The following is a 14,309-nucleotide window of genomic DNA, read 5'->3' on the forward strand; positions in this document are numbered from 1 at the left end:
TCTTTACACACTCCCATGGATTAGGCCTCCAGTTTCCTCTTCTGGTTCACTGCCAGCTCAGGGGATGAGAAAGGTGTGTTCAGATCATCACTGCCTCTACTCTAGGGCACAGAAACAGAGTGAATAGGGTCAGGAGGAGGCCATTCAGCCCTTCAAACCTGCTCCATCATTCATTGTGATCATGCTTGATCATCCAACTCATCACCCTGAGTCCAATTTCTGTCTGTTCATTTTAATCCCTTTTAGCTACAAGGGCTATTAACTCCTTCTCAAAAACATTCACTGTTTCAGCCTCAACCACATCCAGTGAATCGAAGAGGCAGACCCAAGAGGCCATTCAGCCCTGTCAGGCTCCCTGTCCACTGTCTTTGATTCAGGACGTCTTAAAGTGCTCAGTGAGCGATGATACCTTTGCAATGTCATCGCTACTGTCATGTAATAAATGTGGCAGGTGCACAGGAAGTTCAAGTTTTCAGTTTTTAAGATGTTGGTCCAGCGCTAAATATTCCTCAGGACACCAAAGGGGATCGGAAACAAACATGAAGAATTGCTGGAGAAACTCAGCAGGTCTGGCAGTGCCTGTGCAGAGGGAGAGGGAGAGAGGGCACAGATAAGGTTTTGAATTGGTTATAACTGGACTTCAGAACAGGGCGAGATCTTTAGAGTCATCGAGTTTGAGAGCATGGAACAGGCTCTTTGGTCTAACGTTCCCATACTGTCCACTTTCTCACAATTAAACATAGCTTCATCTTGGATTCACTGCCAGGTGACCTGGAAGAACAGGCCAGGCTTTATTTGAAGCTGGGCTCGGGAAGGCAGCATTCCTGCCAGTGCTGCACTCCCTCAGTGCGTGCTCAAGTCTGGGAAAGGCCGGAATGCCACCACAGGAGGGCTGACATGAGGAAAGATGAGAACTGAACGTGAATCCTGTGCGGTTCCCTTCCCCGGTATCTGTGAGGGGGCATCAGGACCACTCTGCAGAATGGTGCTGATACTAATTGCCAAGAGATCACCACCTTTACCTAAGTTATCACTTTCAGACCTGAACACCTTTCTCCTTATCCGGAAAGACTCTCCCGTCTGTCCAAACCACAGCCTCTTTGTTCCCATGAGCAGCTTTGTTTGCTCCCAGTGTTACTGTCAAACCCTCTGTTATCTTCCTGCCTGTCTTTGTCCCTCTGGGCTCCTGCTCTTCCAATCTGCTTTACCCCCTGGCCCTGTCTTCATCCTAAAACACCACTTTTCCTGAGCTGCTGTCTGTTTGGTTCTGCCCCACCTCCTGCAGTTCCTCCACTGCTTTGTGTTTTGGTTAAACTCTGTTCCCTTTTTGTGGCACATGAAGGTCACAGAGTGCCAACGCGATACACAAACTCTGAAACCTCCTGCTCCTGCTGTGTGAACAAAGGCAGGAACTGCATCCAAAGCCATTCATCAATGATGTGCTCTCACAGATGGCCAGCTTCCCTATCTGAGCAGCTTTTGTTTCATTCTCAGTTCCCCCTTTCTGTCTCGGCTGACTGAGTACCCAGAAAGCACCAGCACCTTCAGAACACCTGCAGCTCGCAGCACGTGCTCAGTCCCCTGCAGGGAGGGAGGAGGGCTCTGGGAATCACCTCCGGCCCAGGAGTCTGTCTGTGACTGAGTGCCACACTCGCTGACGTGGCCTACCCCAGCTGGAAGCAGGGCTCCAGCAACTGTATCCTCTTGGCAGTCACTTCACAAGCAGCACACTCCACCCAGGCACCAACGCCCTGCTGCACAGCTCAGTCAGAGAGACTGAAGGACAAAGCTGAGAGGACAGGACAGAAGCCCAGTCAGTCAGTCAGACACTGTGTTCCCGACTGTCTGGCTGAACACCAGCCATATGGTAGGCCACTGCATTTCCACACCCTGAATCACAACTCCCCAGTCTGATGGGAGCCACCAACCCTGTCAGCATCTTCAGGTGTCCCACAGCAAACCCCTGGACGTTTTTCTTAAAGTTGCACTTACCCAGTGATGTACAAAGTGCTTGGTCATCTCTGGGGAGATCTCGCAAAGACTTTTAGCCCAAGCCGGGGAACGAGTGTCCAATTCATCGCTCAAGCCCGGTTCTAACATTGGCTTTGAAGGTGACAGCTGCCCAGGGTTTGGGTGACTTCTGCAACTTCAGCCTGGCCTCTCCCAGGCTGGTCGACAGTGCACCCGAACTGGCCCACGCATTGCAATAGGGAGACACTGGTGTGAGTGCATGTCTGTGGGGGTTTACTGTCACTGAGACATTGGCTTGGTTCCTGCTATCGGGCAGCACTGGCTGAACAATGCTGTGTGTGTGCTCCATGCCACAGTGAGAACCCAGTTACCATCTGTGGGTACACTGGTCACAGGCCTCGGGCACACATGCTGAAAGCAATACCTTTCACACCCAGGGGCACGTTCTCAGTGAAAACCTGAAGCCACGTTGGGAAACCTTGCTCTGTTTCCCAAGGCTCCCCCCAGAGTGTCCGGAGCGTGCAGTTCCCCAAGGCTTCCTCTGTCCATTTACCAGATAGCATTCCACTCCTCTGTGTGAAATATGAAGCCTTCTTGTGCCTGCCCTCGATGATAGCCAGGTAAGAAACCTCCACCAGGTTCCAGAGATTGAAGCTTCCTGGAGAGGTCTCTGTCGGGGAGAAACCAGGGGGTGGAAAGGGGAAGCAGTCCAGGGGATTGGCCAACGTGTCTGCAGTATGTCTCTGCCTCAGTGGGTCAGACAGCGCTTCCACCCATGTGTCTGACTCAGTCCCGTTCACATTCAGTCTGTTTCCTTAATCAGGAGCTCTGCGTGCGTCTGGTCTGGCTGCTCATAGCCTTTCCGCTGTTGGAATCTGCCCTCATGATTTACTCCAAAAACTCTGGTAGGTGGGTTCGCGAATGGAGGGGTACACACACACAGACACACGCGCACACACACAGAGACACAGACACACACGGAGGGAGGGAGGCAGAGGTTCTAGCTCAGGGCTGCCTCCCACCTTGGTTTACAAGGCCAACACTGGATATCAGCTCAGTCCTGCCTCAGCCATGGCTCTCTGTGGGGAGCTGGACTGGACAGAACATGTCCCACCTTCCCACACTGCAGCAAGGACAAGGAGGATTGATTAGCTTAGGACACAGAGGGGACTGTGGGAGGGAGAAGGACTCAGTCGGGTCAGATTCTGTTCTCCAGCAATATGTACAAAAAGGCAATGCAGCAACTGCAGACCATTCCAATCCTCTGCAGGGACCTAAGAGGGACAGATGTGGGAGGTACTGTGACCAGCAACCATCCGGTATCAGAGTCTGAAGGAATTCTGCAGAAACCTCTTCACCCAGGGAGAGTGGAGCTCAGTCCCACAGGCAGGGTGGCGATGGGCTTGGGAGGGAGGGGGGAAGCTAGGAAGGGGTTGGTGTAGTCAGCCACCACGAGGTCCAGTCATTCATTGGAGAAGGTAGACACACAGGGTTTACTGGAGAAACTCAGCAGGTGCAGCAGCATCTGTAAAGAGAGTGCAGTGACCCTTCCTCAGAACTGCAAGTGGTATTTATGATGATGGGTGTGGAGGTGGGGGAGGAGGTGGTGAATAGATCATTTGACTGAGAAGGCAGACAGAGAGAGATGGAGAGAGCCCTGAGAGAGAGAGAGAGAGAGAGAGAGAGAGCGCGAGACCAACCATATGAATTGTTGACAGTAAACCGGGGAAGAAGAGAAGCTCCATAAACAATCAAACAAATGCCTAAGCATGTTCAAAGTCTGAAACAAAGACAGAAACAACTGGAGAAACTCAGCAGGTCTGGCAGTATCTATGGAGAGAAAGCAGAGGTAATAGATCGGGTCGAGTGACCCTTCTTCAGAAGTTCCAAACAGAGCAGGTAGAAATTGGTTAAAATGGGACTGTGTTCAAAGCAGTCTCAAAATGATGTTCTGAAAAAACAAGTCTCTCAATCAAAGGTTGGCTGAGGAATTCTGAAGGGACACAGAGGGACTGAGAGAAAGAGACAGAGAGAGAAAGAGAGAGATAGAGAGAAAGAGAACTGGGGGAGAAAGAGACAAGTGTGAGAGAGAGGGAGACTGAGACAGAGAGAATGAGACACACAGAGAGGGGGACAGAGGGGGAGAGAGGGACAGAAATGTTGATGGTTGCAGATTAACCAGGCACACAGCTTGATAATATATACAGACACACACCTCCCCATTGGTCTCAGAGCCTGTGGAACTGTCTGAAGTGAGTTTTCTGTGGGTTTAGGTCACTGTGTAGACCACGCAGACAGGACAGTGCACCGTCTCGGCTCCAGATGGAGGAATTCGGACTGCCAAATCTGTCAGTGTCTCCACACCATAGTGGCCTGTCGCAACAGGTAAGTGACGACAACTTTCTGTACTGGTCAGACTGCAGCACTACACACCCAAGGCAGAGGGCATGGTGGCATCAGTGCCCAGCACAAGCCTGTCCTCCTTCTGAACCCCCTTCCCCCAGGGGAAAGGACAACTTACCCGAGCTGAGCCTGCAGCTCAGAGCACTTGCAAACCTCCTGGCTGCTGCCGAGAGAGGAACCGCACTCTGCCCAGTGCAGAGAATGCATGTGGGGTCTTCTGGAGTTGGACAGAGAAATGCAGCAACCGGGAGTAGGCCATTCGGCCCTTCAAACCTGCTCCACGGCTGATCATCCAACTGCACACCCAGTTCTCCCTATCATCCTTTCAGCCCTGAAGACTGTACCCAAGTCGTTCATGATAACATTCCACATCCTGCAGCTCAGTCACTCACCGTCTGACCCACTCCCCACCCCCCACCCCCAACGGCCATGACTTGAAAAGCAAAGCCCATTGGTGGACTGACCATTGGTGAGGCCACCATTTCTTCCCAATGAATGGACTGTGAGCTGCTACCTGGGATAGCACAGAGAGTGGCCCACATCCCGGTGTTTCTGGGATCACAGGGGGAAGCTGATTCAGGCCCACTTCCTCAACCAGGGGCTGCACATGCAGATGGCTTCTCACCCCCTCTGCCCACTCCCAGACTCCCATTCCAAAACCCAGGGCAGACTCAGGTCTCAGGAGTACACATGCAGAAGATACACAGACGAGGAGGCTGGTTACAAGCAAGGAGGGTGACAGGAAGATATTGATGGGTTGGCGAGATGGTCAGGCCAGTGGCAGCTGGTATTTAACCCTGAGAAGATATACTTTGGAAGAAGAGAGTAGATCAGGGAGTATTTAATGAATGGCAGGTCACTGGGTAGCTGAGAGGAACAAGGGGATCTTGGGGTAATTATTGACAGATCCCTGAATTCAACCCAGCAAATGAATAGAACAGCAGATGGGAGAGTTGCTTTCATCAGTTGATTAGATTAGATTCCCTACAGTTTGGAAACAGGCCCTTCGGCCCAACAAGTCCAGAGTGACCCTCCGAAAATTAACCCATCCAGACCCATTCCCCTATCCTGTACTTAACCCTGACTAATGCCCCTAACACTATGGGCAATTTCCCATGGCCAATTCACCCTAAGCTGCACATCTTTGGACTGTGGGAGGAAACCGGAGCACCCGGAGGAAACCCACGCAGAGACAAGGAGAATGTGCAAACTCCACACAGACAGTTGCCTGAGGTGAGAATCGAACCTTGGTCCCTGGTGCTGTGAGGCAGCAGCGTTAACCACTGAGCCACCGTGCCGCCCCTCTACGCCAGCTGTAATATACAGTATAAGGAGGTAATGTTGGAGTTGTACAAAGTGTTGGTGAGGCCACAGCTGGAGTATTGTGTGCAGTTCTAGTCACCTCACTACAGGAAGGATGTGATAGCACTGGAGGGGATTCACCAGAATCGTTCCTGGGATGGAGACACTGAGCTGTAAGGAGAAACTAGATGGGCTGTGATTGTCTTCTTCAGATGATGGGGAGGTGGTGGGGGGAGGCGGTGAGATCGATAAGATTATGAGGGTGGAGAGAGAGAGAGAGAGAGAGAGAGCAGCTGCTCCCCTTGGTTGAGGGGTCAATCATGAGGGGGTGACATTTAATGGTAAGGGGCGGGAGATTCAGAGAGGATTCAGGAAAAAGCTTTCCCACTCAGCGGGTGCTGGGAATCTGGAAAACACTGCCTGGGAAGGTAGTGGAGGCTGGAGACTTTGCCGCCTTTCAACAACACTTCAAATATCATCACATTGTAGGATGTGGGACAAATGCAGAACATTGAGGTCAGTAACCTCAAGAAACTTCACTTCAGATCTCTCTGCCCATGGGTTATGGCTGCTCCCTTCTTGAATCCAGATTGCTGCATTAGACCCAGAGAGAGCGGCTCAGACTGGGCCGTTCCAAGGCAGAGATCCACCAGAATCCTCCTGAACCACAAAACCAGGTCCAGAAACCCCTGGCTCAAGGCTCTGAGACCAGCAATGCTTTCTCCCATTCTCTGTGGCTTGTTACTCAGGAAGCAAGCAGGGCAATGGAAGGGTAGAGACACAGAGGAGAGCGTATTCCCAATGGATCTCCATTAACGTGCGAGAGTTCCAGGGGACCTTGTCCTTACAAGCCTGCCCAGCACACACTGGGGTCACAGGGAAGGGGAACAGATTGCTAGCCTTTATTTCACAGGGAACGGAGGAGAACAGTAAGGGAGGTTTTAACAAAACTGTCCAAGGCAGACGTCAGACCCCAGCTGGGATACAGTAACCAAGGGCTAGCCCCTGATCAAAGCAAAAAGACACTGGCCACTGGAGGTAGACCAGAGAAACTCCACTCAGCTGATCCCAGGGATGATGGAGCTGTCACGTGAGGAGAAGTTGTATATGGTAGGCAAGTACACATTGGAGTCAAGTGTGGGGTGCTGGAAAAGCACAGCAGATCAGGAGAAGGAGAATCGACGTTTTGGGCAAAAGCCCTTCATCAGGAATGAGGAATCTCTGATCCCCACCATCTGCAGCCCTCACTTTCCCGTGAACTGATTTGAGTTCAGAAGGGTGAGAGGAGACCTTGCTGAAACGTACAAGATGCTTCGGGATCTTGGTGGGGTACATGTGGAAAGATTGTTTCCCCTTGTGGGTGAGTTTCGGATCAGACGGAGTTGTCTCCCATTGAAGATAGAGGTAGGAGGAATTTGTTAGTGGGGGCTGTTGAGGCTGACCCATTAAATACCGCCAAAGCTGAGATAGACAGATGTTTAACTAATGAGGGAATCAAGGGCTGTGGGGAAAAGGTGGACTAGTGGAATGGAGGGTGATTACATCAGCCACAATCTCATTGAATGATGGAGCAGAGTGGAGGGGCTGAATGGCCTCCTGTTGCTACCATGTCCTGTGCTGTTATAGTCGAATTCTGACTTTGGTTTTGTGCTTTGTGTGTCCAGTTACTCCACTCCACAGGTCTATCCAGATGACTGCGTCGCAGTGTTTGAGAGGGACAATTGTCGCTACAGGTTACAGAAGAAGAGCAACCCAATGGTGGAATGTCAGGCATGGAGAGGTACATGAGAGACATGGAACAGCAGCATTGCAGTGGGGGAAGGGGCTGCTTCATCAGACACCAGCACATTGCCAAGATTTCCAGATGCCATTGTGACAATGCTGTTCCTTTCATACCGTTATATCGTCCTTGGGATTTTTTCAAAAAAGGGGGTTGTAAAAGGCAGAGGTTCAGATTTGTCTGGGTGTGGCCACTTTGATTATAGCGAAGAGATACTGCATCAGGCACCAATCAGGGTAAAGGCTTTTTGGGTTTAGTTTATGTAACAACACCTGTACAATGGAAGGGGAGTGGCCAGTGCTCCTTGTTCAGGGTTTATTTTCTAGATTGCTTTAGTTTTGGCGAGGGACCCCGAGAAACTGATGGGAACAATGAGATGCCATGTTTCAGCCAATGATCCTTGGCTGATCCTCTCTGACAACTCTCTCTCTCTCTCTCTCTCTCTTTCCTGTAAGAATTTGTGTTTGAATTGACCTTTTTGCCCTGGGGTGCACTTATGGGATGTTGCAGGAAATCAGCTCTTTGTTAAGTTGCTTGGTCAGGTTTTCAAATTGTTGTTATTCTAAATTCTATTTTCTTTTGTTTGTGTTTCATCCATGAGCCTGTAAATAAATTCTGTTTTGTTTGAAACTGAGTGGTTGGGTCAGTGGCATCCCTCCTGGAATATCCACTAAACATCTGCTTAAACCAACCAGCAGAGTTAGGGTCTGGGCTGCTTTCTGAATATGTTTTGAGGGGGTCTGGCCTGGTCCATAACAACATCTTCACCCAGAACAGACTAAGACAATAACGTGAAGCCACAGTGACCAGCTGTAAACCATGTTAATCACTGATCTTCGCTTTGTGCTCTCAGACCACTCGGCCCTGCAATGGGCCAGTACTTTGGCGTGATCGTCAGGGGCCTGGGTGCCTCTCATCTTGGGTGAAACAGTCAGGCCGGTCAAGTGAGCGGGCCAAAGTTGGATCTGTGCACAGTCAAGAAAGGGAAAGGAGATGGGGGAGTGGGAAACAAAGAGGGGCCGCTGCTGCTGGAAGGAGACTCGAGGAGAACCTACTTATGGAGATGGTGGATTGCAGGCTGGGCAAAATGAGGATGACAGTTGTGAAGGATGGGTGAAGAACAGTTGGGAACAGGGTAATGTGGGAACCAGGATCACCTACGGTCAGGAGTACCTTGGCTTCTGTGTCTGACTACACCTGGTCCTGTCATCAGATAGACCAGGAAGGGAGAAAGCTGGGCAAGTGCAGGTTCATGTAGTGTGTTGGTGGGGACCTGCGGAAGTGAGAAAGCGAGGACATTCGCAGAAAAGGCGATCCGGATGCTTCAGCTTCAATTTCACATAGAGCTTCAAGCTCGTGTAAGTTCCCCAAAGTGAGCTCACTGTTGTGTTCCATCACGGTGAAAATCAAACCTTCACATTGTGAAAGAGAATGGCTGCGACCACACGCGCACACAGCGGGTAGTGGAAATATCTCGATCTGTGAGCTGTTTGACCAAGAGGGACAATGATGCCAGCAGATTCCATTGCCTTGTACATGTCTTGTTCACCTTCCTTTCTAAAGGCTCAACACAGACACTGACCCAGGATACATACTGTGCAGACACAAAGCTGGGCATCATGTTGGCACACATACGCTGGGCAGGGGCAGTTGGGGTGAGGCAGAGATGCCAACAAGCAGAGGTACAATCATTTACAGCTAATTTACAGCAACGTGAGGTTTCACAAACAGTGCAATATCACCCCTGACACCAAAAAAGGATCATTTCAATAACGAGAGGTCACGCTTTCAAGGTGAGAGGGGGGTACACACAGCATGTACTTCACACAGAGGGTGGTGGGCGTCTGGAACACGTTGCCAGCAGAGGTGGGAGAGGCAGGCATGGCAGATTCATTTAAGATGCATCTGGACAGATGCATGAGTAGGTGGGGAGCAGAGGGATATAGATGCTTAGGAATTGGGCGACAGTTTGAGACAATGGATTTGGATTGGCTCAGGCTTGGAGGGCCGAAGGGCCTGTTCCTGGGCTGTAAATTATCTTTGTTCTTTCTTTGTGATTTCCTGTCCCTCCCACACCTCTGTGTACCTCATTGGTTCCCTAGCTGGGATTGAGGGTGCTCACCCAGGCAGTGGGACTTGGGGCGGAGGGCAGGATGTTGGGTTTAGGCCCTGGAACGCTGAGGATTTCCTCAGCCTGACGCTCCATGGGGTAGAGGGGAGAGGCGGGGGAAGTGGAGGGGCCTGGGAGGAGTGTGGGTGTGGGGGCTCCCCTTCCAGCAGGGTACCTCCTGGCACAGTCCTGTCTCTGTGTGAGGGAGGGGGTACCTGCAGTGTGCACCAAGGTCTCCCTCCCCCTGATCCTAGGCCTTCAGCCATGGAGCAGTGGAGAGCTGGGGTGCCTCTTGCCACAAGGTCCTGACAGTGCAGTACCTGGTTCCCCATGGTAGCTGCCAACTCATCCATGGGCACAGCCAGCCACATCACCAACTGCTTGGGGCAGCTCCCCCACCCACCCATTCTGCCCACCAAACACCCAGGCCCCTCAGCACCCACCTGAACCCTTCACAGTAGCACCCCACAATATCCCCAGCTCCCTGCCCCCCACAACAGTTCAAGGTTCAACAGCTCAACACGCTCTCTCTCTCCCTCGATGAGAGACGGAGATGAACAAATACTGACTCACACACTGACCTGTACAGCCTGCCAAGGCACACACTAAAGGACGGCAAAAGTCTGTTTGTCAATGTGTGGGAGAGTGTGAGTTTGAGACAGACAGACAGAGAGACATAGAGATGGCATAGAATGGAAACAGACCCTTCAGTCCAAACTGACCAGATTATACTAAACTAATTTAGTTCCATTTGCCAGTACCTGGCTCATACCCATCTGGACCCTTCCTATTCCAATCAGTCAGATAACATCCTGGGTCAGTGTACTCTCCAGAGATGAAGAGCAGCACCTCGCACCAGGAAGCAGGAAGCGAGTGGAGCTGGAACCGCCGTCAGACAGAGGGAAACACTGTCTGGGTCAGTGCGGTCACAGGGACTGTGTTAGAGCATTGACCCAAACTCTGACTGGACATTAACCTCCTCAGGTTAGTCCTGCCATCCCTCCTACAGAACAGGGGCAGGAACCTGAAGGGGTCTGGGAGGATGCCTGTTTATCAGAGGGTATTTCACCCATCACCCCCATGGGATCATCAACCCCAGGTAGTGCCACATGCCACATCCTGCTCAGGATTTGGGGAACAGAAGGATCGGGAGCAGGATTAGACAATCCAACCCCTCCATCTGCGATCCACCATTAAACATGTGGATGTAGTCTCGATGGACTTTAGTAAGTTATCTGATAAAGTCCCACATGGCAGATTGTTACAGAAATTAAAGTTATGTGGGATTCGGGGTGGGCTGGCTGGATGGACACAAAACTAGCTTGGTCATAGAAGACAGAGGGTAGCGGTGGAAGAGTGCTCTTTTCAGATGGAGACTGACTGGTAACTAGTGGTGTTCTGCAGGGATCTGTTGTTTGTAGTAAATATAAATGATCCGGAGGAAAATGTGCATGGTCTGATTAGTAAGTTGCAGGTGACATGAAGATTGCTGGAGTCACTCATGGTGCTGATGACTGTGAAAGGATACAACGGGATATTGATAGTTTGGCGAGTTGGGCACGGAAATGGCAGCAGGAGCATAATTCAGACAAATGCGAGGTGATGTGTTTTAGAGGATCAAACTTAGATGTGAATTATAGTGTAAATGGCAGAAGCCTGAGGAACATTAACAGATGGATCTGAGTGTGCAGGTCCACACTTCCCTAAAAGTGGGAACATAGGTGACCAAGGTGATTAAGAAGGCAAATGGCATCGGGGCCATGGAGTACAATAGTTAGCAAATCATGGTGCAGCTATATAAAACCGATGTTAGGCTGCATTGGAGTATTGTGTGCAGTTTTGGTTGCCACACTACCAGAAGGATGTGGAAGCTTTGGTGAGAATGCAGAGAAGGTTCAACAGGATGTTGCTTGTCCTCGAGGGAATTGGCTATGAAGAAAGCCTAAAAAGACTGGGTTGTTTTCACTGGAAAGACAAGGCTGACAGGAGACCTGATAGAGGTCTCCAAAATTCTGAGAGGCCTAGATAGGGTGGATAGTCAGAGGCTTTTTCCCCAAGGTTGAAGGTTCAATTACAAGGGGGGGCACAGGTTCAAGGTGCAAGGAGGAAGTTGAAGGGAGATGTGCGAGAGAGGTTTTTCACCCTGAGGATGGTAGGAGCCGAAAGAGATGGTAGAAGCAGGAATGTTGGCAACATTTAAGAGGCATCTGGATGGTGACACGAATAAGGAACAGAGGAATATGGACCAAATAAAGGCAGAAGGTTTGTTTTTTAGTTTAGTTAGAGCATGATGATGGACACAGGCTTGGAGGGCTGAAGGAACTGTTCTTGTGCTGCCGTACATCTCTGTACTTCTCTTTGAACTGCCCTGTGTGCTCCTCAGGTCTCTTTTAAACTCTTCCCCTCTCACTTGAAACCTATGCCCTCTAGTTTTGGACTTCCCTACCCTGGGGAAAAGACCTTATCTGTGCCCCTCATGATTTGATAAACATCTATAAGATCACCCCTCAGCCTCCTGTACTCCAGAGAAAGAAGTCCCAGACGATCCAGTCTCTCCTTATAACTCAAACCCTCCCGTCTCAGTGACAACCTTTTGTTTTGCACCCTCTCCCATTCAATAGTAAGTTTAATGGGTGACTAGACACTGGGCAGAGTATTCCAGGCTGCTGCTGTTAACAACATCCCTGTCAGCTCCAGTAGACGCCCCCTTGGGACAGTGCTCAGAATCCCTGAGCAGCAAGAGAGCTGGCAGGGGGTGGGGGGGGGGGGATCCACTCAGGGCCTCCTGAGTCAAAGACAGAAACTCAGAGCAGGACGACACAAATCAGACCTCCCAACTTGTTCCTGTTCCCAAACCTGTCAGGAACAGAGTGGGACAGGCAGCGACTAATAACAGTGTGAAAGAGCCCCAGCCCCCTGAAACACTCAGCCGTTGTTCCCAGGCCTTTCCAAAGGGAGTATAGGGTGGGCTCTCAGAGTTGGGGGGGGGGGGGGGGGGGGGGGGGGGTACACAAGCTGTGAATGGTTTTGATTTCTCCCCAGTGGAAATGTCAGACTGCTGCAGTACAACATATCAGATTGAAGCTGAGTGAATGTGGAAAGGTACAGTTTGTACAGGGCACAGGTAGTTTAACTCTCTCCCTGACACTGTGGTCACTGAAGTGGGCGAGTGAGACACGGGCGCTGGTCAGATAATGCCCAAAGGTTTTCCCGCAATTGATGCCCACCTTGAATAAATTCGAGCTTCTTCCCAAATGCAACATAAAGGAGTCTTGATGGTGAATTGGATTTCCTGCTGAAATGTATGTCTCACCCATTTCAGGGTCTGTGTACTGAACAGGCAATGTGTGCCTCCAAATGGCACAAACCAAAGAGCAGCATTACACTGGGAAAGGAAAGAACATTCACCGCGTGGGGATTAGTATCAATGCAGAAATTGCTGGAGAAACTCAGCAAGTCTGGCAGCATCTCTGGAGAGAGCAAGAGAATGTTTCAGGTTGTGTTGCCTCTCCTTCAGAATGGATAGTAGCCAGGAAAAGGTTGGGAGAGATACTCCAGGTGAGGTGCAGTGTGGGAGTGGGGGAGGAGTAAACACTAAGTCAAGAGGGAACCCAGAGAGAACAACACTTGGATAGACAAAGGTTAAATGGCCAGCTGAGGAGAATGACCACTTCACTCAACACCTACCTTCTCCCTGCAAAAGAAATGCCCTCAGCTTGCAGTGATCTGGCTCTGTAAGAGTTCCCTGGTCACCCTGTCTGCCTCTGGCTGCATGGAAGGACAGCACCTCATCTTCTGCTGGGATACTCGACCACGTTCTGCACTCAGTATTGAGGACGCTGTATTTGATATGCATGGAATGAGCTGCCAAAGGCAGTACTAGACACAAGTACAGTTCCAAAGTTTAAAGGATATTTGGACAGGAACATGAGTCGGAAAGGTTTAAAGGGATATGGGTCAGGAGCAAGCAAGTGGAACAAGTTAGTTACAGTCAGGGGACAGAAAGGGAACTGGCAGGCAGTGCAGGGATCACCTGTGGCCATTCCCCTCAACAATACGTATACCGTTTTGGATACTGTTGGGGGGGACGATTTACTAGGGGAAAGCAGTGGGGTACAGGGCTCTGGCACAGAGTCTGTCCCTGCTGCTCAGAAGGGAAGGGGGAAGAGGAGCAGAGCAGTAGGGACTCCATTGTTAGGGGGACAGATAGGAGGTTCTGTGGGGACGAGAGAGACTCATGGTTGGTATGTTGCCTCCCACATGCCAGGGTCCATGATGTCTCACATTGTGTTTTTGGGATCCTTAAGGGGGAGGGGGAGCAGCCCCAAGTCATGGTTCACACCAGCACCAACGACATAGGTAGGAAGACAGATGGGGATTGAAGGCAGAAATTCAGGGAGCTAGGGTGGAAGCTTAGAGCTAGGACGAACAGAGTTGTTGTCTCTGGTTTGTTGCCCGTGCCACGTGCTAGTGAGGCGAGGAATAGGGAGAGAGAGGAGTTGGACACGTGGCTACAGGGATGGTGCAGGAGGGAGGGTTTTGGATTCTTGGATAATTGGGGCTCTTTCTGGGGTAGGTGGGACCTCTACAAGCAGGATGGTCTTCATCTGAACCAGAGGGGTACCAATATCCTGTGGGGGGAAATTTGCTAAGGGTATTGGGGTGGGTTTAAACTAATCCAGCAGGGGAATGGAAACCAAATTGTAGTTCCGAGTAAAGAAAAGGTTGAGAGTAGGGAGGTCC

The 14,309-nt window shown here is 50.7% G+C and overlaps 1 protein-coding gene across 2 annotated transcripts in view; it reads left to right on the forward strand.

Annotated features, from left to right (window-relative positions):
• The first annotated feature begins 1,636 nt into the window (after nt 1-1,636).
• The window catches only part of LOC122543229, an 18,177-nt gene continuing 5,504 nt past the window's right edge, over nt 1,637-14,309 (forward strand). The window contains exons 1-4 of one of the 2 annotated variants that reach the window (XM_043681705.1): nt 1,637-1,867; nt 2,795-2,876; nt 4,245-4,356; nt 7,341-7,456. In XM_043681705.1, coding sequence (XP_043537640.1) covers nt 1,865-1,867; nt 2,795-2,876; nt 4,245-4,356; nt 7,341-7,456 — 313 coding nt within the window. In that variant the 5' untranslated portion in view covers nt 1,637-1,864. Of the gene's footprint in view, nt 1,868-2,731; nt 2,877-4,244; nt 4,357-7,340; nt 7,457-14,309 lie in introns of those variants that run through there. The other variant, XM_043681704.1, reaches the window with a different exon arrangement.

Source organism: Chiloscyllium plagiosum, chromosome 42 (assembly GCF_004010195.1).
Source record: "Chiloscyllium plagiosum isolate BGI_BamShark_2017 chromosome 42, ASM401019v2, whole genome shotgun sequence".
Taxonomy (NCBI): Eukaryota; Metazoa; Chordata; class Chondrichthyes; order Orectolobiformes; family Hemiscylliidae; genus Chiloscyllium; species Chiloscyllium plagiosum.